This window comes from Centropristis striata, chromosome 17, assembly GCF_030273125.1.
Source record: "Centropristis striata isolate RG_2023a ecotype Rhode Island chromosome 17, C.striata_1.0, whole genome shotgun sequence".
NCBI classification, from domain to species: Eukaryota; Metazoa; Chordata; class Actinopteri; order Perciformes; family Serranidae; genus Centropristis; species Centropristis striata.
Window position 1 is genome coordinate 30,560,948 of NC_081533.1, and position 21,492 is coordinate 30,582,439.

A 21,492-nucleotide genomic window follows, 5' to 3' on the forward strand; every position below is an offset into this window, starting at 1 on the left:
AGTTCCTGTTATCCCAGTAACCAATTGTTCAAATGTCACAAATATGAGCACTGTAAAACATAATTTAGATGATATTTGATGGTGTTTTAAATTCATTTCAATTTAATATATAAAATAATTTGGACAACATTGTTCCTGATCCACCAGGGTCAGTGTGTCTTTGGTTTCAGGTTGCGGCGGCTTCTCGGACACCTGTAAACCTGCTTTAAAGTCTAGTCTTCAGTTTTGTAAGTTTTAATAGATTGACCCTTTCAGCAGGAAGTCAGAAAGTATGACATCTAACATATTGTTGGTTTGGTAAGAAAAATACAGTCCACAACATAATCTAATGACTCCATCCATCTTGTTTAAAGGGAACATGTGTATAAAAATGAGCTGATGGTGGTTTATGTGTCAGAAATTCATCCTGATGTGAGAAGAGCCCCATGGAGGTATCACTCTGCTCCTTCCTCTTCAGTCAGCTGCAGGAACGCCCAGGTTGTAGTAATCCAGCTCTGTGTTGTCCCGTCTGCTCGACTTCTGCCCCCTGGTGGCCTGGAGAGACATGACAGCACACAGGTGTGACTTCCTGTATTTTTTCAGTTCACTGAACACGGACTGAGAGCTTCAGTTCAGTCAGTCCTCTGAACAGCAGAGGAGTGTAAGTACCTTACAGTAGAAGAAAATGGCAGTGTTGGACACCAGCAGAGATAGTGGCAGGACGACCACTCTGATGATAAACGGTGTTGGATCTGAAACACATGGACAGTCATTACATTGCACATCAAGAGTCCAACAGCTCCAATAAACAAAAACCCTTCTTGCTTCTGTTTAGTGGAGGTATATCACTTCCAATGGGATGTCAGAGTTCAAGTGTGTGATGTCTAATGTGGTGCTGGTGTAGACTATTGGTCACATCCGGATGTACTTCTCATAGTGAAACACATGGGTCAGTTCTCAGAGAACCAGAGTTATCCTGGTAACCAAACATGCTCTGACCTCTTCACTATTCTGTTTGCTGTTGTCATTTCTGCACTTTGTGTACGCTCGGTTACTATTTGACCTGTGTAACACAATGACAGTAGTCACACCGTCACTCCAGAAACAACAACATGATGTCAGCTTGTTTTCAGTCTCTTTAGATGAATCATCTTTTCAAAACCTGCAAACACTCAACTTACCTGAGATAAAGACAGACAGCAGACGGCTCTCAGACGAGAAGTTATGATTAAAAACATAAACGTGATAAACACAGCTGTAGCTTCCTTGGTGGGCGGGCTCTGCTGCAGGAAACAGGAAGTCAGCAGAGTGATTGACAGCTGGCTGCGTGTAGTTGTGTGCTGAGTTGGAGGAGGTGAAGGTCAGCTGGAAGGAGCCTCCTGGGTACTGTGGCTGGATGGAGCAGCTGATGGTGAAGTTAGAGCCTCTGAAAACCCGAAACTCCTCCTGCTGCTGCTGCTGCTGCTGCTTGGCCTCAGAGACCCCATCCATGGAGGAGAATGCAGAGATGTTGGGCTGAAGCAGCAGGTCTATAAATAAAGAGAGATGACTGGCTGGAGCAGCAGGTCTGTAAATACAGACAGGTTCCACCAGGTGTGTCCTGTCAGGTGAAGCTCAGCAGTTTATGGTGGGTTTAAAGCTTCCAGAAACAAGAACACTTCTCTACACTTTAAGATGTTTACAGTTCAGTCCATTATAAACCACTGAATGTCACTTTGACAAAGGAAAGAACTCACTGGAAACATTTCTGTCATACATGATGTCACTAAGGCGCTTACCTGAACAGGTGAGATCCAGGATGGACCGAAAGAAAAGTAAAGATGCACAGTCCCTCAGAGCAGATCCAGACTGGACACAGTCAGATCTGATCCACCACACAGATCTGTATGAGGACTCTTTTCTATTTCTTACAGAAACAGCAGAACCACAGCTCAGGTCTCTGCAGACAGCTGCTACGTCCTTCAGGGTCCAGGCAGAGTCGTAAACTGGTCTCCACTCTCCTTCACCTTTCAGCTCCAGTGTTCCTGCACAGCGACTGCCTCCTCCTACCAACCTGACAGGCTCTGAAAACAAACAGGAGAGTCATCAGTAAAAGAATACAGTGAGTTTCATCATAACAGAAATGAACCAAATGAAAGCTGCAGCTCCTCTTCTACCTGAGCAGGTGAGTCCAATAGCTCTGCCAGGTGAGCAGGTGTTTCTATCTGAGCCTGAGCTTCTACAGTCCAGGAGAGCAGACTCATTTCCTCCACACTGGAACTCTTTGGTCCTCAATGGAGTCTCCACTTCTCCATAGAGCGCCCCCTGGAGGGCTGAAGGAGCCCCACAGCCAAGCTCCCTGCAGACCACCTCTGCATCCTGCTGGTCAAAGTCAGCTTCACACACTGAGGACCAGCTCTGGTTAGACTGGTCAAACTTCACCTCCAGTCTGCCTGAGCACAGACTGGTCCCATTCACCAGCCTGACAGAGTCTGGAGAGGTGAGAGAAAATAAACATAGAGATAAAAGACATCAGACACTTTGTAAAAGAAGAAAAAAATGTATGGTCCTTTGCTGTTCAGACCCACAAGTAAAAATGTAGCTCATTTTTAACTAAATGATTTAGAACTAAAATCAGAAGATGAGTGGAATATAAAACTTGCAAGTGATAAATTTGAGTTTAATCCACTTTTATTGACATCAATGAGACGTCATGTTTAACCTACACAGAACAGGAAACTGGAGGGCCAACAACTACATTACCCATAAGGCATCAGCCCTCCTGTCAGGAAACAATGACAACTACAGTGTCTTATAATGGACAAACAACAAGCATTACGGCAAATGATCTGCAGGAGTAATAAAAAAATAATGAAATGTATGCTGACTGTGTGATGAGCCTTTATTAAGAGAGAGCAAAGCTGCAGTCTACACTGCTCACATGTGCCACCTGGTGGTTGGTGGTGTGCACACTACTCCTCCCCCCTCCTCTGATGCACAGTGGCAGCAGTGCGTACAGATGAATGCAGTGACTTCTGTACTTCTGTTCCCCGTCAGAAAGGACTGTATGTCAGCAAGGTGAAGCACTGAAAATATTCTTAAACTAATAGTGATTTGTTAGGCTTTCCTTTCCTTCGGTCACTAAAATGAATTTCCCCTGACACCTGGCCACAGCTGTAGAGTTACACTGCTTAGATAGGGACGGCTCACATTCAAATAAGGGACGTTTCATCAAGGAAGACCCGCCTCATTCCGGGTATTCGACTCTAGTGGAAACGCACCTAATGGTGACTGTTATGGTGATAAGTGAATAACCTGCTGCTGTAAACCAGTGGCTCACACAGCTGCCAACCTGAAGGAGTCTGTTCACATCCACAGGTCACATTTTAAAAATGTTTTCATCTTCTTTTCTAGAGTCAATTCCATTTTATTTGCAATGATTTCTTGGTTTGTCAACCTCAGTGTGGCTAATAAAAACTGACTGGGAGGTTTGTTAAAGTGTGCCTCAAGACCATTGACATCAGCTTGCATGATCTTTGCCATGTTTACCAAGCTAGAGCCACTTAGAAGGAGAAGGCCATTCTAGCAGACAATCAGCACCCTCTCTTCCCAGAGTTTCACCTCTTATCTTCAGAACGGAGGTACACTTCCCAAAGGAAGGCCAAATCAAACAGATATTTAACACCATTTGTTCCTTCAGCTGAGGACACTTTAACAAGAACTGATCAACTCTCACTGATCTTATTCAAAGCTCATTGCACTTATGATGATTTATTCATTGTATGTTTTGTATGTGTTTGTCTGATGTATATTTTATTATTTGTACTGGTTGTGCTGTGTGTACTAATGTTGAAAACCCAATTGCCCCTCAGGGATAATAAAAACTATCCAATCCTTTCAGGCTGCTTGTTGGTAGCCCCAGTAGACTGCTGAGGCAGCAGTAGACAGTTCACTGCCATTCTAGATGGTGGTTGTATGTCATATATGATGTCACTCATGGGTTTACCTGAACAGGTGATATTCATAATATTGGAAGAAGACCATGGTGTTACACAATCCCTCAGAGCAGATCCAGACTGGACACAGTCAGAGCTTATCCTCCACACAGATCTGTATGAAGACTCTTTTTTCTTTCTTACAGAAACAGCAGAGCCACAGTCCATGTCTCTGCAGGCAGCTGCTGCTGTCTTCAGGATCCAGGCAGAGTCATCCACTGGTCTCCATTCTCCTTTATGTTTCAGCTCCAGTGTTCCTGCACAGCGACTGTCTCCTCCCACCAACCTGACAGGCCCTGAGCACAAACAGGAGAGTCATCATTAAAAGAATACAGTGAGTTTCATCAGAACAGAAATGAACCACATGAAAGCTGCAGCTCCTCTTCTACCTGAGCAGGTGAGTCCAATAGCTCTGCCAGGTGAGCAGGTGTTTCTATCTGAGCCTGAGCTTCTACAGTCCAGGAGAGCAGACTCATTTCCTCCACACTGGAACTCTTTGGTCCACATTGGAGTCTCCACTTCTCCATAGAGCGCCCCCTGGAGGGCTGAAGGAGCCCCACAGCCAAGCTCCCTGCAGACCACCTCTGCATCCTGCTGGTCAAAGTCAGCTTCACACACTGAGGACCAGCTCTGGTTAGACTGGTCAGACTTCAGCTCCAGTCTGCCTGAGCACAGACAGTTCCCATCCACCAGCCTGACAGAGTCTGGAGAGGTGATAGAAGTTAAACATAGAGATAAAAGACATCAGTGAAGCACTGAGGGATTGCTTTCACTCAACAGACTGGGACGTATTATGCCGACCTCATGGGGAGGACATCAGTGTTCTGACCCACTGCATCACAGACTACATTAATTTCTGTGTGGAGAATACTGTGCCCACCAGGAAGGTGCAGTGCTTCTCCAACAACAAACCATGGGTGACTCCTGATCTAAAGGCCCTGCTGAATGAGAAGAAGAGGGCTTTCAGATCTGGGGACCAAGATGAGCTGAAGAGGGTACAAACACATCTTGAAGTGGAAATAAGGAGAGGTAAAGATTTCTGAGGCTGGAAGAACATCTGGCTAAAAACAATGTGCAGGACGTCTGGAGTGGACTGATCACCATTACTGGGTATAACAGTGGTGTGGACCCTGTCGCTGGAGATCAGGAGTGGACGAATAAATGTAATATTTTTTTCAATAGATTTGATTCTGTTCCTGCTTCCTTCCCCATCCGCCAGGTACAAGACCAGTCCTACCTCTCCTCCTCTTCCTCCCCTGGAACATCAGATGTACCCTCCTCACACCTATCAACCCAACTCCACTCCACAGGCTACGGGTCTGGATTGCATTAGCTCCAGACTGCTCAGGGACTGTGCAGACCAGTTCTGTGAGGTGCTCTTGCACATCTTCAACCTGAGCCTCAGTCTGGAGAGAGTGCCTGTCCTGTGGAAAACCTGCTGTTTGGAGGGGTCCCCAAGACTTCGCACCCTAAGGAGCAGAACCACTTCAGACCGGACGTTTTGACATCTCACCTGATGAAGACAATGGAGAGGATCATACTGGATCACCTCAGACCTCTGGTGAGCCCATCAATGGACCCCCCGCAGTTCGCTTTCAGAGCAGTGACTGGTGTGGAGGACGCTGTCATCTACCTGCTGCACAGATCCCTCTCTCACTTGGAGAACCCCGGGAGTGCTGTGACAGTCATGTTCCTCGACTTCTCCAGCGCATTCAACACCAATAGACATCACTGCTGAGGGGGAAGCTGGAGGGGCCAGGAGTTGATGGCCCCCTGACTGCATGGAAAATCAACAGGGAGTAGTTCTTTCTCCCTTTGTCTTCTCCTTCTCCTTCTACACCTCCGACTTCAGACACAACACTGACAGCTGCCACCTCCAGAACGATAGACGATACAGCCATCATTGGACAGGTATCAGAGGGGAACAAAGTGGAATACAGGAAGGTCATCATTGACTTTATCAACTTGGTGGGAATAATAATGTCCAGATCAACACCAGTAAGACGAAGGAGATGGTTATCGACTTGCCTCCGTCTCCAGGTGGTTTATATGCCACCCCTGCTGCGCTTTTCTGCATTCAAATGCAGCACGACTGCAACTAAATGTGCCAACACTGCCTCTGTGTGGCTTTGCGCTAGGACTTCAGACGAAGCACATACCAGCCAGTCGTCTAGATAATTGAGCACTCTGATGCCTTTCTGTCTCAGTGGAACAAGAGCAGCATTCAAGCATTTTGTAAAAGTTCCTGGTGAAAGGGACAGATCAAAGGGAAGAACATTGTATTCAAAGGCCCTGCCTTGAAAGGAGAACCTGAGGAACTGCCTGTGATCTCAACTGATGGGAATATGAAAATAGGCGTTGCGAAGGTCCACTGTTGTGAACCAATCACCTGGCCTTATGGCTTGAAACAATGCTCCCAACCTGAGCATCCGAAAGGGAGCAGTTTGAGATGTTTGATCAGTTGCCTCAGATCTAGAATGGGACAGAACCCCCCAGTCTGCTTGGGGACAAGGAAGTAAGGGGAATAATACCCCTGCTTGCTTCCTCTGGGTACAGAGACTGTATTGCACCCTTCCCTAACAAGGCAGAGATCTCATTGGCCAGAATAGCAGATCAAGTTACATCCTTAACTGTTGTTTCCAAAAACCCACAAAAGCAAGGGGGGCAGACCTTGAACTGCAGGCAGTACCCAAACTCCAGAGTACTTATCACCCATGGACAACAGGTGCACTGGCACCAAGCGTTTACCTGGGTGATGGAAAAAGCTAGCTCGAGTGGTTGCGCATCGCTGCTGGGGTTCTGCTGCCCTATAATCAGCACACCTGCACCTTTGCTGGACCTGCACCTGATATCGGGGAAGCCCCTGCCGCACCTGTCCAAACCCCGGGAGGAGCCCTGCTCCATGAAACGAGTCTGCTGAGGGTTTCTATGCCTTTCCAAAGGGCCACCTGGGTACATGTGATTTGCTCTAATGCTGATTTTTGAAAAATGTTTTACCATTTGTGTGTGCAGCCTGACCATCTGGGCCTCATCCAACGCAGCCTCTGCCATGGGCCCGAACACATCTCCAGGAGTGATTGTAGCCTCCAGACAATCCAGACTGGCTCAACCAAACATGCCATGCAAGTGCAAGTTACGACTACATGTCCTGTATAAGGCTCTCTAAATACACCAGCAAAAGTGCATTGATGTTTGCCAGCCTTGAAGCAATGGCTATTGACTGGAAAGCCTTAACGACTAACCCATCTGTTGTGGGACACTTCTTATTGTGGTGGCAAGTAGCTCTATTGCCTGTAGGCAGAGCCCCCACCCAACAAGCAAAGGTCGTGCCCACCTTTGACACCCCATCATGGCCATGCTCTGCAGCACCCTCCAGGATGCTAAGTGCAGAGCGGACTGCAGTCGCCTCTTTTGGGTGAGCCCAAGACTTCTGCAAACATGTAACAAACCGGAGGGACCTCACACACACTTGCTCAGCAAGCCAGGTCAATTGGAGAGCTGGGTGTATGTACATTTTCATGTTCTTTTTTATTTTAATGTTAAATGCAGCTACGTGAAATTAAATTTTTTTTTCTTGTGTAAGGTGTAGCATTTGGTGTCATTTCTATGCATCTGGAACATGATGCAGATTTGGTGCGTATGCGTGACTGCTTGAAATAAGGGGTGGGGTAGGCGCAACCAAAAGTTCAAAACAGCCTGCTAGCTACTGATCCTCCTAATTCTCCTGATCTACAGGAGAAGATTGCACCTGTATTGAGAAAAGGTACAGCATGTTGCTGTACCTTTTTTTTTAAAATGAGATGGAGAGATCTGACTAAAGTCTTGTTATGTTTGAAAGTAGATAAAGAGGGGTAAAGGAAATAAGGTCATCATCAGCCATAAATGCAAATGTCTGCTGCTGACACGTTAGCTAGCTTTAACTTGACCAGGCACTGGTCATCTCACGCCTGGACTACTGCAACTCCCTCATGGCAGGTCTGCCTGCCAAAGCCATGCTACCTCTACAACTCATCCAGAATGCAGCTGCTTGATTGGTCTTAAATCTTCCCAAATTTTCACACACAACACCCCTCCTCCGCTCCCTCCACTGGCTACCAGTGGCTGCGCGGATACGCTTCAAGACTCTAGCTCTGGCGTACTCTGCTGCTAACGGTTCAGGTCCTACTTACATCCAGGACCTTGTCAAACTCTACACCCCTGCCCGTCCTCTACGCTCTGCATCAGCCAAACAGCTGACGACTCCCACCCTGCGTGGGTCAACCCGCCTCAAAACCACTTCCAGACTTTTCTCTGCCCTGGCTCCCAAATGGTGGAACGAGCTCCCTACCGACATCAGGACCTCAGACAGCCTGTACATCTTCCGCCGCAGGCTGAAGATATATCTCTTCCAACAATACCTCGGTTAAGTCATGGTCACCGAACAGATATACTAAAAAAAATAAAAAATAAACTCTTATTCTTTTCTCTTCTTTTCTTCTTTAACATATAGCACTCCTTAGCAATGACAGTTAGCTCTTAAAGTTGTGTACTTACTCGATTACTATGGTCTATGTCTAGTACCATCAGGTTGAATGCACTTATTGTAAGTCGCTTTGGACAAAAGCGTCTGCTAATTGACATGTAATGTAATGTAATGTAATGTAACTTTAAGGGTTATTGTTCTCATTGGTGGAATGTGTTAATCTGTTAATGTTAACATTAATACTAGAAAGCTCAACGTTACCTCACTGACTTGGGTTGAATTCTGCTACAGCTGCGTCTGTCGTGAGGACAAAGGCTGGCACATTTCAGGTTCTGGATGTGTGTGTTTGTATTCATGTGTTTAAGGAGGTTTAATAAGAACCGTTTGTGTGTGTGCAAAAAAGGTGTAGTAGGTTTCATTGTATTGTAATGTTAGACAGTTTGTTTTCTTTCAAATCTCTGCCCAAAATTAATTTTCATCCTCCCTAATATAAGGATGTGAGTCCGGCGGGGTGTCCACTAAAGCTATGCAAGCAGCATGGTTTCCAATACTCTGACGGAAACTCTTGGCTTACCTGAACAGGTGAGATCCAGGATAAACGAAGACAAATATGAATATGCACACTCCCTCAGAGCAGATCCAGACTGAACACAGTCAGATCTGATCCTCCACACAGATCTGTCTGAGGACTCCTCTCTCCTTTCTACAGAAACAGCAGAGCCACAGTCTAGTTCTCTGCAGACAGCTGCTACGTCCTTCAGGGTCCAGGCAGAGTCATAAATTGGTCTCCACTCTCTTTCATGTTTCAGCTCCAGTGTTCCTGCACAGCGACTGCCTCCTCCCACCAACCTGACAGGCTCTGAACACAAACAAGAGAGTAATCAGTAAAGGAATACAGTGAGTTTCATCAAAACAGAAATAAACCAAATCAGAGCTGCAGCTCTCTTTTACCTGAGCAGGTGAGTCCAACAGCTCTGCCAGGTGAGCAGGTGTTTCTATCTGAGCCTGAGCTTCTACAGTCCAGGAGAGCAGACTCATCTCCTCCACACAGGAACTCTTTGGTCCACATTGGAGTCTCCACTTCTCCATAGAGTGCCCCCTGGAGGACTGAAGGAGCCCCACAGCCAAGCTCCCTGCAGACCACCTCTGCATCCTGCTGGTCAAAGTCAGCTTCACACACTGAGGACCAGCTCTGGTTAGACTGGTCAAACTTCACATCCAGTCTGCCTGAGCACAGACTGGTCCCATTCACCAGCCTGACAGAGTCTGGAGGGAGAGGTGAGAGAAGATAAACAGAGAGAGATAAAAGACACCAGACACTAAAAAAAATATGATATGAAACAACAAATCAGTGATTCAAATAACAGCACAGACTGCGGCGCATTTCCATTTACACCCATATTGATATCTTCACTGCAGCTTAATCCTTAATAGGGCACTCATTGAAATACTTGCAAATTCCAAATTTCAACCCTAGAGAATATTGGAGGATATTACATACAGCCAGAATGTGTAAAAAAAACATACAGACCCTGGGGGAGGGGGGTAATATTTTGAGAATTTTTTTTACGAGATTAAGGTGTCAAATCTACGAGAAAAAATGTGCAGATTTATGAGATTTAAAGTGGTGAATCTGCTTTTCCCCACTTTTGTCTCATAAATCTGCGACTTTTCTCAAGCAGATTTTTTCTTGTAGATTTGGCAATTTCATCTAGTAAATTTGCAACTCCCCCTCCTAAAAATGTGGGATAGTACTGTTAATATAACTGCAAAAGCCTGTCAAATAATTGCACAGCTCATAATGGATCCATGACCAGACAAAGTAAACAACAGCTTTTAAGTACACATGATTAAAACATGTACAAGTTAATATGGTGTGAGAGTCCTTAAAAAGTATTAAAGTAGAGCTTGTTTTTTTTTCTCAATAAAATCCCAGGGAAGGACCCCTCTTGGGATTCCTTTACACAGGTCCAGGGAAAGTCCCAATGTTTATCTCATGTCCCCTTCACTCTGTTCATCCGTCCACATCTTGGCAGCGTCCCAGAAAAAAGACAATAATGTGGTCAGATCAGTGATAATTCAGCTATAGGTCTGCTAGATCTGCTTTAGATAGTGACATAGTGCTTATAATTCTACAATCAGCCTGATCAATAAACTTGTGTAGATGCCACCTAATGTGTTTACATGGGGCCTGCTCCCAGAAAATCATAGTTCAGCTGGCTCGATTGATGATTTACTTTCTGAGCAGGAAAGGAGAGCAGGAGTGGTCGGCAGAAAAAGAGTAAAATCAAATCAAATCAAATCAAATCAAAATTACTTTATTCATCCCCGAGGGGAAATTCAGTTAGTCTGGTAGAATCTCTTGAAGAATGAGACAGCCTGATGGCTGTAGGAGCAAAGGATCTTTTGTATCTCTCCGTCTGAGTTGCGGCTAAATGCATGAAACAAAGTGAGGTCTTTTAATCCCTCTGTGTTTAATCATCTGCATCTGACAGACTTCCTCTGATCATTTATTTCCTCCACATTCTCCCAGAGCTCCACATCATCCACTCTGCTCAGCTGTTTCACTGAAGCTGCTCCTTTACCCACAACAACTAGGCAGGAAAACTGACTGACTGCTCCGTTAGTTCAGACCATTTACTTTAATTTAAGGTTTTTTTTGTTACTTTGGTTGGATTTTAAACAAAGCATTTACTGTGTAGGGTGTATATCTGAATTAATGTGAAAGCTGTGAGGTTTGATCAAAACATATTTTTTGTTCGATTTGAAAATGAAGAAAATAAACTTCCAATAAAACGTAACTTACTAATTTGATATGCCAGGAGAGAGACCTGGCATTTTAATTCATTTTTAAAAAATTAAAGAAATGTCTCTCAGCCTTGATGTTGTGAGTGATATCACTAATGGATTTACCTGAACAGGTGAGATCCACAGCGGTGGAAGAGCAAGTTGATAATGCACATTCCCTCAGAGCAGATCCAGACAGAACACAGGCATGTTTGATCCCCCACATATCTCTGTGTAAGGACTCCACTCTCATTCCTACAGAAACAACAGAGCCACAGTCCAGGTCTCTGCAGGCAGCTGCTGCTCTCTTCTGGGTCCAGTCAGGGATGAAGTTTTGGTCACTCACTGGTCTCCACTCTCCTTCATGTTTCAGCTCTAGTGTTCCTGCACAGCGACTGTCTCCTCCCACCAACCTGACAGGCTCTGAACACAAATAAGAGAGTCATCAGTAAAAGGGTGAGTATAATTTAGAAAACATTGAACTAAAACTTGATTTCTGATTCTGCATAAATTAGTTTCCTTTCTTTATCCCTTGTCTTGTTTGGCTCTCAACGGAGGCGGTCGCATCTTTTTTCTCTCTCCCTCCCACTGTGTTTTTCCCTGATTCGCTCCTCTCATCTCGTCTTGCCTACTGTCTAACTTGGAAGACTCTCTCTACACTGCTCTCAAAAAACCCAAAAACCAAAAACCATGGATTTGATCAACTGGTCTCTTAACGCAATTGACACCATCTTCTCGACGAGAAGTCGCGGGTCTGGGGAGCCGGCCTGTCCTGAGGGCTCTTTTGTGGCAGGTTACATGATGGACGCCTGGAGCAAGTGGCGTGTCGTGTGCCTGGCACCTCTGTCTCTGGAGGACATTGAAGATGTTTACCTATTCGGAACCGTGATAACAGGGTTTTTGCTGTTTGGATTGGGCTTTGCTCTGGTTTATCGAAACACAAAGGAAACGGTGTCAGCTGTAAAAGGCCCCATTAAGCTGCCCGTGATGACTGAATGTATGGCCAGGGCTGTCGGAACTCAGACTGTGGCCACAAACCGCGCCGTGGATACCATCCAGGAAAGGGTGGCAGCCCTGGAGAGGGAACGATCTGGAGACCGGGAGGGACATTTTTACCATCGACAGGATTAGTAGCAGAAAATCGCTGCCACTTCCACCCACAGCTCAAATTCCAATCTTATCTGGCTTCCCCCAAACAACAGCCTTGGCTCGAAGGCCGTTGCTAATCTTCCCTGCTGAGGAATGTAGTGAGACACTACCATCCCATCCTCCCCCCCTCTCGACTCCCACAACCACCTGTTGAACTGTCTGCCTTTGCTCTGGCCCAGGATGGAAGGTCATCTCCTTAGCAACGTCCAGGCTTATCGCTTTTATTATTCCAGCAAACTGAGACGAACTGTTTGGTGCTTGACAATAGGCGGGTCTCAGGCCTACACACACAAACTTCCACATATACTGTTATGCATACATCCCTCCCCCAACCACCCCCCAACCCACGCCTTTGACGCTTCATACCCCCAGCGAGACAGGCAGGCTTTTTTCCTCCTTTCCTCTCCCCATGTGTGCTGTATTTCTCTCTCTTCACACCCTGTCTTCCTGTCCTGTCTACCTTGTGATATTGTTTGTGGGTGTATTATGCGTTCTGGACGGGTTGATGGCTCAATTTCTTTGTACTTGTACTTGTACTCTGTGCAATGACAATAAAGGGTTCATTCGGGTTCATTCATACCTGTTTGGTTCTGTTTTCCTTCAGCCTGGAGCCCTGTGCAGAAATAGAAACAAGAAAAGAGAAACATTGAACAGTTATTCAAGCAAAAAGTGGAGTGGTCTTTTCATTCAAGAATTCTGGAATAATAAACTTTAGAAACACCATTAAGATTCATTTTTGCACACACACTGAAACAGCAAGCAGTGAATGTGTCCTCTGCATTTCACGCATCTCTACACACCAGTGAACACACCATGCTGATAGCAGTGAGGGGTTAGGTTCCTTGCTTCGAGGGCACCTCAGTCCTTGACCTGTGTGGTGGCACACTTTCTTAAACTCTGGGCTAGATTAGTTCAAGAATTGGTTCAGACACCTGATCAAAAATTAATGCTATTTGGTCTTGCAAAGATAGAGAACACTCAAAATGACTTCTGGGAGAGCAGAAGTGGTTGCAGAGAAAAAGCACTTAAATGTGATGAATCGCTTAACACATTAACAACTCTGAGCCTTTCTCGAGAACAGACTGGCTCAGTACATCCAACTCTTTCTTTTTATACAGTTCTCACGTCCTCAGGAAAAACTGTATACTCATTTTCTCATCAACAACTTGATTGATTATGCATGAATCTATTGGTTTCCAGCAAAACCATATTTTCAGAGATATTTTGCATTTTACCTTCTTATCTGGCTCTGACACCAAAATATCCGGAATATTTTAAAACCTTGTGGTGCTTTAACATATCTGGGGGTCCATTAGCTTCGAACCTTTCCTTAGGGTAATAAGAAAATAAGTATTTACATGATTCTTTTAATTCTGTAACAACACTTTAATTGTAACCATGGTGTCTTCTCTTTGTAGGAACATCAGCGTCTTTCTCAAAGGCACGCCAATGTAGGGACACATGGTTAATTATTTTTTATTTATCAATTAATTATTAATTTAAATTGATTATTTATTTAATTCCTCTTGGCACCACCATCCAAGAATTACAGTAATTTGTTAGTTAACTTTGGATGGATAATTTTACTTACTGTACAGATCAAACCCATTAACATTTAGTACTGATAAATTAATAATATTCAGTTTCAGTCTCATTCAAAAATCAGAAATATTTTTTCCATCAGTGACTGTTTCTCTGTCTGAATGAATTTCACAGACAATGATATAAGAGATAATACATTTATTTATACTAAACAAAGATATATATGGACAGAAAGTGAAAAATAAAGAATATCAAGTTAATGCAACATTACTTGAGATTACTAAATTACCTCAAATCAAGCATAGGCATGGGAAATCAATTGAAACCTACACACCTTTGACTAAAACGGAATTTACTTAATTCTGACTCCTAATGACTTTAAATTTAATAGATGAAAGTTTACTTCAGAAAACAATTAGCAATTACAAAGCAAATAGCCAAGGAACCAGTTTGATCCTTCTTTGAAGAAAAGATGAAGTCCCCTCAGGCTGGGTTCGCCTTGCTACCCGCTTAACAGCTGTTGGGTCTTGGTGCAATTCGTGGCCCAGTCTGGTCCAACAGAAACGATCAGCCTCTGTGTCCGGCGTTTATTTGACCCATCCACCATCCCTGCCTCCAACTGAATGCGCGAATCCGCCCATTTAAACTTCACTTGGCTGTCAATCACTACTACATCAGCAAGATGGCGGCTGACGCATTGCAGCGGATGTTTTTTGTTTTTCGCTGCCTGTACACAGGAATTAAATAAACGTTTTTTGACGAGAGAACGGGCTGATGGAGAAGGTCCTGGCTGAGAATTCCCAGACTGCTGCGTCGTCTACCTGGATGACCTCCTCGCCCATTCCACTGACTTTCGAAAGCACAGTGACCAACCAGACAGACATCTTCCATGCCATTCGCAGGGCTGGCCTGTGTCTCCATCCCCAGAAGTGTCACCTGTTCCAGCGAGAGACGTCTTTCCTGGGTCACGTCCTCAGTGCAGCTGGGGTGTCCACCGATCTGGCCAAGGTAGCAGCAGTGAGGGACTGGCCTGTCACTCGCAACATTGCGTAGCTACGTAGCTTCCTGGGACTCGCCTTCTACTATTGGCGATGCTTCAGAGACTTCGCCACCATTGCCAGCCCACTGCACCGGCTGACACAGAAAGGACAAGCGTTCCACTGGAGGGAGAACTGCGCACATGCCCTTATAGAAGAACTGGAGGGTCAGCTTGCTCGGTGGCTGGAGGTTCTTCAGGATTATGGCTTTGAGATACGCCACCGGGCTGGCCGCCCCCATGTCAACGCGGATGCACTGTCTATGCATGGAGGAACGAGGTGCGGCTGTACCAATGGGGGCAGCACGTTTAGACACCCCAGGTGACCTTGACCCCGACGACATTGATCCAGAACAGCTCCAGCTTGACCAGAGCCAAAACCCTGTCCTCTCCCATATCTGAGACTGGGTGGGGGTGGGCCAAAGACCAGCTTGGCCAACCATCTCTGCACTAGATCCTGAGACCAAGGTTCTCTACTCGCAGTGGCCCAGCCTCATCAACAACGATGGACTCCCCCATTGCTGCTCTGTTTATTCACAGACCCCAGGGGGCAACCGTGACATTCTCCAGCTCCTAGTGTCCCGCCAGCTACGCTCCAGAGTGCTACAACTGGTTCATGGCGCAGCCGTGGCTGGACACTTTGGAGTCTCCAAAACCCTCCACCGTCTCCCGTCCCGGTTCTATTGGCCTTAAAGCTGCTAGCACCAGTGAGAGAGTTTAGAGGACAACTTTTGCATGTCATATTGTTTTTGGACTTGTTTTTATCATGAACGATAGATGCAGCACCAAATGGACTGAGCAATGGTTGCAAGAGCCAGTCTGCTGCCATTAAAGCTGGTGCTTGTGTGTCAACCTGTGTACATTACTGCTAAAGATGATGCCACTGATGGACTTACCTGAACAGGTGAGATCCAGAACAAATTCAAAGTTACGTGATGTTGCACAATTTTTCAGAGTAGATCCAGACTGGACACATTTAGAGCTGATCCACCACACAGATCTGTCCGAGGCCTTTCTCCGTCTTACAGAAACAGCAGGACCACAGACTAACTTTCTGCAGGCAGCTGCTGCTTCCTTCAGGGTCCAGCCAGAGGATTCATAACCGTTGCTCACTGGTCTCCACTCTCCTTCATGTTTCACCTCCAGTGTTCCTGCACAGCGAGTGTCTCCTCCCACCAACCTGACAGGCTCTGAACACAAACAAGAGAGTCGTCAGTAAAAGAATACAGTGAGTTTCATCAGAACAGAAATGAACCAAATCAAAGCTGCAGCTCCTCTTCTACCTGAGCAGGTGAGTCCAACAGCTCTGCCAGGTGAGCAGGTGTTTCTATCTGAGCCTGAGCTTCTACAGTCCAGGAGAGCAGTCTCATTTCCTCCACACTGGAACTCTTTGGTCCACATTGGAGTCTCCACTTCACCATAGAGCGCCCCCTGGAGGACTGAAGGAGCCCCACAGCCAAGCTCCCTGCAGACCACCTCTGCATCCTGCTGGTCAAAGTCAGCTTCACACACTGAGGCCCAGCTCTGGGTAGACTGGTCAGACTTCACCTTCAGTCTGCCTGAGCACAGACTGTTCCCATTCACCAGCCTGACAGAGTCTGGAGAGGTGAGAGAAGATATCAAATATCCAGCAGATAGATTTCAATGTGTTTGTTGCCGATATACAGTGGGGGAAATAAGTATTTGATCCCCTGCAGATTTTGTGATTTTTGCAAAATTTTCCCACTGACAAATAAATGACTGGTCTATCATTTTAATGGTAGGTCCAAAATCACATTATATAAAAGTTATACACTTATTTGCATTTGACTGAGGGAAATTAGATACTTAAGAGGCCCGACTGGCTGAGCTGCTCAAAGCTGTGTCCAGCAGGTCATTGGTGCCTGTTATGGTGACAACCAAAGAACCGGCTGGAGGAAACTAGCAGCTCAGAAAGCTGCCAACCTGAAGAAGAAAAGACTGACATTCTAGCCTGTGCATGTGTGTCAACCTGGGTGGCATGGATAAAGTCATAGATGATGTCACTGGTTTACCTGAACAGGTGAGATTCATAACAAAGGAAGAAGAAGCTGATGTTACGCAGTCCCTCAGAGCAGATCCAGACTGGACACAGTCAGATCTGATCCTCCACACAGATCTGACTGAGGAGGACTCCGCTCTCCTTTCTACAGAAACAGCAGAACCACAGTCCAACTCCCTGCAGGCAGATGCTGCTTCTTTCAGGGTCCAATTAGAGTGAGGGTCATCCACTGGTCTCCATTCTCCTTCATGTTTCAGCTCCAGTGTTCCTGCACAGTGACTGTCTCCTCCCAACAACCTAACAAGCTCTGAAAACAAACAAGAGAGTCATCAGTGAAAGAAGTGAATTTAATTTTAAATAAACTTCTACAGCTGGCTGCTTATTCCGCTTTAACGTTTCTTTATTTCTCCTTTCTCTATCTTATATTTCTGTACTCTACCTTTTGAGTTGAGTTTTCCTTCAGCCTGGAGTCCTGACAACAAAAGAAGATAAACATCAGAATAAACCAGCATGATTGGAGATGTGGACAGAATGAACTCTCTCAGGTTGTTTTGTAAAGATAATACAAGTTATAATAATAATAATAATAATAATAATAATAATAATAATAATAATAATAATAAGATAAAACCACCAAAGTTTAATAATAAAAGTATAAAAGCAATATTAAAAATAAATAAAGGAACTAGTTCCATTCATTTTCCTGTTGGGTTGCGGGGGCAGCAGGCTAAGCAGGGCATTCCAGACGTCCCTCTCCCCAGCCACAACGTCCAGCTCCTCCTGGGGGACCCCGAGGCGTTCCCAGGCCAGGAGAGAGATATAATCCCTCCACCTTGTTCTGGGTCTTCCCCGGGGCCTCCTACCAGTTGGACGTGCCCAGAACACCTCTAACGGGAGGCGTCCGGGAGGATCCTTACCAGATGCCCAAACCACCTCAGTTGGCTCCTGATGATGCGAAGGAGCAGCGGCTCTACTCCGAGCTCCCTTTGGATGTCTGAGCTCCTCACCCTATCTCTAAGGCTGAGCCCAGCCACCCTACGGAGGAAGCTCATTTCAACTTGTATCCGCCATCTCGTTCTTTCGGTCACTACCCAAAGCTCATGACCATAGGTGAGGGTTGGAGCGTAGATGGACCGGTAAATCGAGAGCTTTGCCTTCAGGCTCAGCTCCTTCTTCACCACGACAGTCCGGTACAACGGCCGCATCTGATGCCGCACCAAACCGCCTGTCCGTCGACTTGGCGTTCTATCCAATCAGCAACCAGGCTTATTTTAGGGGAGAAAAACGGCCCTGCCCCCTGGTGGTTGGTGAATTACTGGTGTAGAAAGTGCTTGATTAGATATGCAGGATTTTAAAATGGAAATATCGCCAACAATCAGGTTAAAATTAGATTAATTGTGCAGCCCTATTTCACGTTGTACCGAGTATGCGGACACAGCTCTCACTTTGGTTATATAGGGACTAGATAGCTTGTAGCAACGAGCCCGGTACCCCAAATTCCTGCAGTACCCCCCACAAGACTCCCCGAGGGACACGGTTGTAAGCATGTCCAAGTCCAAGTCCAAGTCTCCAAGTCCATAAAACACATGTAGAGTGGATGAGCAAACTCCAATGACCCCTCCAGAAGTCTCCTGGTCCGCTGGCCAGGACGAAAGCCGTGGAACAGCTTGGGACTAGTTGTCAAGTAGAAGTCTGCTAATAATTTCACCCAGCAAGTGAAATTAGGAGGCAGAGCATCACAGAAAAAAAGATACCTCCAGAAAGTGACTGTTAAGTCACTCTTGCTTTAGAACTTCCATGTTACTGTTGAACCTCTTCTTCCCCCAAAAAACAGCCATATATGTCAGCTGTGCAGCAGCCTGTTGTGGCCCATATTTACATTTATTGTTAGGCAGCAGCCTCTAAAAGGTCATAGTACTAATGGTGAAGCTGTGGAGGAATTCACAAAAACTTTTATATGTGTTTTTAATATATATATTTTTAGATGTTATTAATAATAATTGATAATAATCAATGCAAAATGCAATGTTTATATTACTTTTGAATATTGAGACAGATATGAGAGAATTTTATAAAACAAGAAGAACATGTACTTGGTCATTAAAGCTGAATCGGATTAAAATGTATTAAATTTGACTCTAATAGTTCTTGATCTCTTATAACCACATTTTTTTTGCATCGTTAATTATGTTCTGATTAAAACCTATTCTCTGTATAAAAATGTCTCAAACTGTTACTTCAAAAAATATATCACAATGAATGTAACATGAACAAAATAGCTGCTGAAGACATTGTATTTCCTGTGGCTGCTTCACAATAAAAGCCTCCTGTGTTTGTCAAGATGAAGCAGCAGCAGGAAACGTGTGTGTTAGCATTAACTGTAACTTAATGCAGCTCTGCTCCGCTGCAGGAAAGTGAACAGGAAACAGTGAGGATGACATCATCTTCTAGCAGTAACACTGGTCACATGCTGCATCATTTACTGTCATCAGTCTGAATATGTGGCAGACTCCACCACGAACTAACTAAACCACTGCACAGAGATCGTTACTGAACATATTCACACTGACTGGATGTTAAATTAAAATAATATTTATTTATTTTTTAAAATTGGTAAAAATTGCTGCAACAATTTATGGGACATAGTTGAACATGGAAATGGACTTCAAAAAGTGTCCACTAATGTTATGAACCTTTATACACTTTAATAGGTTTCAATAAATAAATAATTCATTCATTAACTAATTTATTATTTAATATATTTTTGAAAGGACTTTGAAAACTAACTGGTTAATTAATGTCTTTTATTTTGAAATAGATCTGAAGCGATGAATGTTTTGTTTTCAAATGCATTAATGATTTTAGTTTGTTTAACTGAAGCTTTATACTGATTGGTCCATCTGATAAAATTACTGAATATAAATATGATTAATATTAATAATAATTCAAGAACCAGAAGACGAGAATCAAAGCGTGATGTTGGTGTGTGTGAGCAGTTTTGTTCAAGATTCACTACAGATTGTTTGAATATTGACACATCATGTTTAAAAGTCGTCCTACCTGAGCCCCACAGCACCAGCACCAGCACCAGCACCAGCACCAACAAGTGATCCATGTCCAGCTAGAGCGTCTCTCTGCTCTGAATCTCACATATGCTGTCCTCAGTGTATATCTGAAAAGAAGTTGATGGCAGAATATAGGACTGACTGTAGATTGTGTATGATAAGAAGGCAGGCTGGTATGCTCCTATCAGATTAAAGCAGGCAGTATGATCATTTCCTGCGTCATCAGCACCACCATCAGCAAAGTTACAGCTCCAACTAAACATCAAATAGATTACTGGCAAAAATATGTTTTGATGATTGTTTGATTGTGTTCATAGTTACTAGGTAAACATTTAATAGCAGAAGACAACAACATTGAATTGCCTCGGCTAGTAGCCTGTTTAAAGAGTTTCATGCTTGCAGGGTTTATTATATTTAGATTCTGTTTTAATGATAAATTATGTAGTCTAAACATGCTTTGGTTTGTCACCATTAAAAAACACCACAGTTTTATCAGGACTTGACACTGACTCAAACTGAGAGCAGACATGAGATCTGATCGTACCCTCCGACTTTATTTGTATAACACTTTTCATACAAGAGAAATGTAACACAAAGTGCTTCACATAAAAAGGAGAAAATAATAATAATAATAATAATAATAATAATAATAATGATACTACTACTACTACTACTACTACTACTACTAATAATAATAATAATAATAATAAACATATAAAAAAGCAAACACCCTCAGCCCATCCCCAATCCTCCACCCCTGACCCTCCACCCACCATCCCATTAAAAAAAAGCACAAACTGAAGAAGTGCCATCTCAATGTGGAGCAGTTAGGAATCACTGGAGGCAGGTTAGAAATGAATTAGATAAAATAAATTAAAATAAAGTAAGGTAAGATAAAATAAAATAAAATAAAATAAAAATAAAATAAAAACCAAAAGTAAATAATAATAACGATAAAAAAAGCTAGATAAAAAAAAGGGGCAGAAATAATTGTTACACCGAAATAGACACATTCTTACTTTCAAGAAGTCTGCACCCACCCAGAAATGGAAATGGTTGAAAACCATATATAACATGAAACCATAAAGATCTGGGGAAAGTGATTGACAACAAGCTGAGCTTCCAACCAAATCTTCGTTCTGTATGATGGCCTAGTTTGGGAACCTGAATATGGCCAATAACACTCGGCTATCGTGGCTTGTTAAAGTTGAAAGCAAGGTCATTGGAGTAAATCTCCTGCTGCCCTTCTGAGCTTTACAACAGACAGGTCTTGAGGAAGGCCCAGGTTAAAGTTGGCTGTCCTGATAGTCCCCTGCAGGGGAAGATTGAGCTCCAACCCTCAGGCCGCAGATACAAAGTATGTTAAATTAAAATAATAATAATAATAATAATAATAGATATGATTGGATGAGTGGGGATTTCCAGTTTGCAGGGGGGAAAAAAGCAGATGAGGTCAGCAGTTGAATAAGGTTTTTTTC

At 44.2% G+C, this 21,492-nt stretch overlaps 1 protein-coding gene across 1 annotated transcript; it reads right to left on the minus strand.

Annotated features, from left to right (window-relative positions):
• Window positions 1–453: 453 nt before the first annotated feature.
• Window positions 454–20,064, minus strand: LOC131989263 (scavenger receptor cysteine-rich type 1 protein M130-like). The gene is made up of 20 exons (XM_059354452.1): window positions 20,010–20,064; window positions 17,389–17,421; window positions 16,963–17,271; window positions 16,213–16,527; window positions 15,826–16,119; window positions 14,970–15,215; window positions 12,932–13,030; window positions 11,329–11,625; window positions 9,367–9,681; window positions 8,990–9,274; window positions 6,702–6,901; window positions 5,611–5,730; window positions 5,191–5,422; window positions 4,343–4,657; window positions 3,965–4,249; window positions 2,136–2,450; window positions 1,758–2,042; window positions 1,161–1,508; window positions 649–731; window positions 454–534 (listed from the first exon to the last, which is right to left on the minus strand). Exons 1-20 carry the CDS (start codon window positions 20,062–20,064, stop codon window positions 454–456), a joined length of 4,512 nt encoding a protein of 1,503 aa, XP_059210435.1.
• Between the last annotated feature and the right edge of the window lie 1,428 nt (window positions 20,065–21,492).

Coding starts and splice junctions, on each gene's coding strand:
- LOC131989263 (XM_059354452.1), bottom strand. CDS start 20,064: ATGGATCACTTGTTGGTGCTGGTGCTGGTGCTGGTGCTGGTGCTGTGG. Junction 11,626..12,931: donor AGGAAAACAGAACCAAACAG/GTATGAATGAAC, acceptor ATTTGTGTTCAG/AGCCTGTCAGGTTGGTGGGA. Junction 2,043..2,135: donor TATTGGACTCACCTGCTCAG/GTAGAAGAGGAG, acceptor GTTTGTTTTCAG/AGCCTGTCAGGTTGGTAGGA.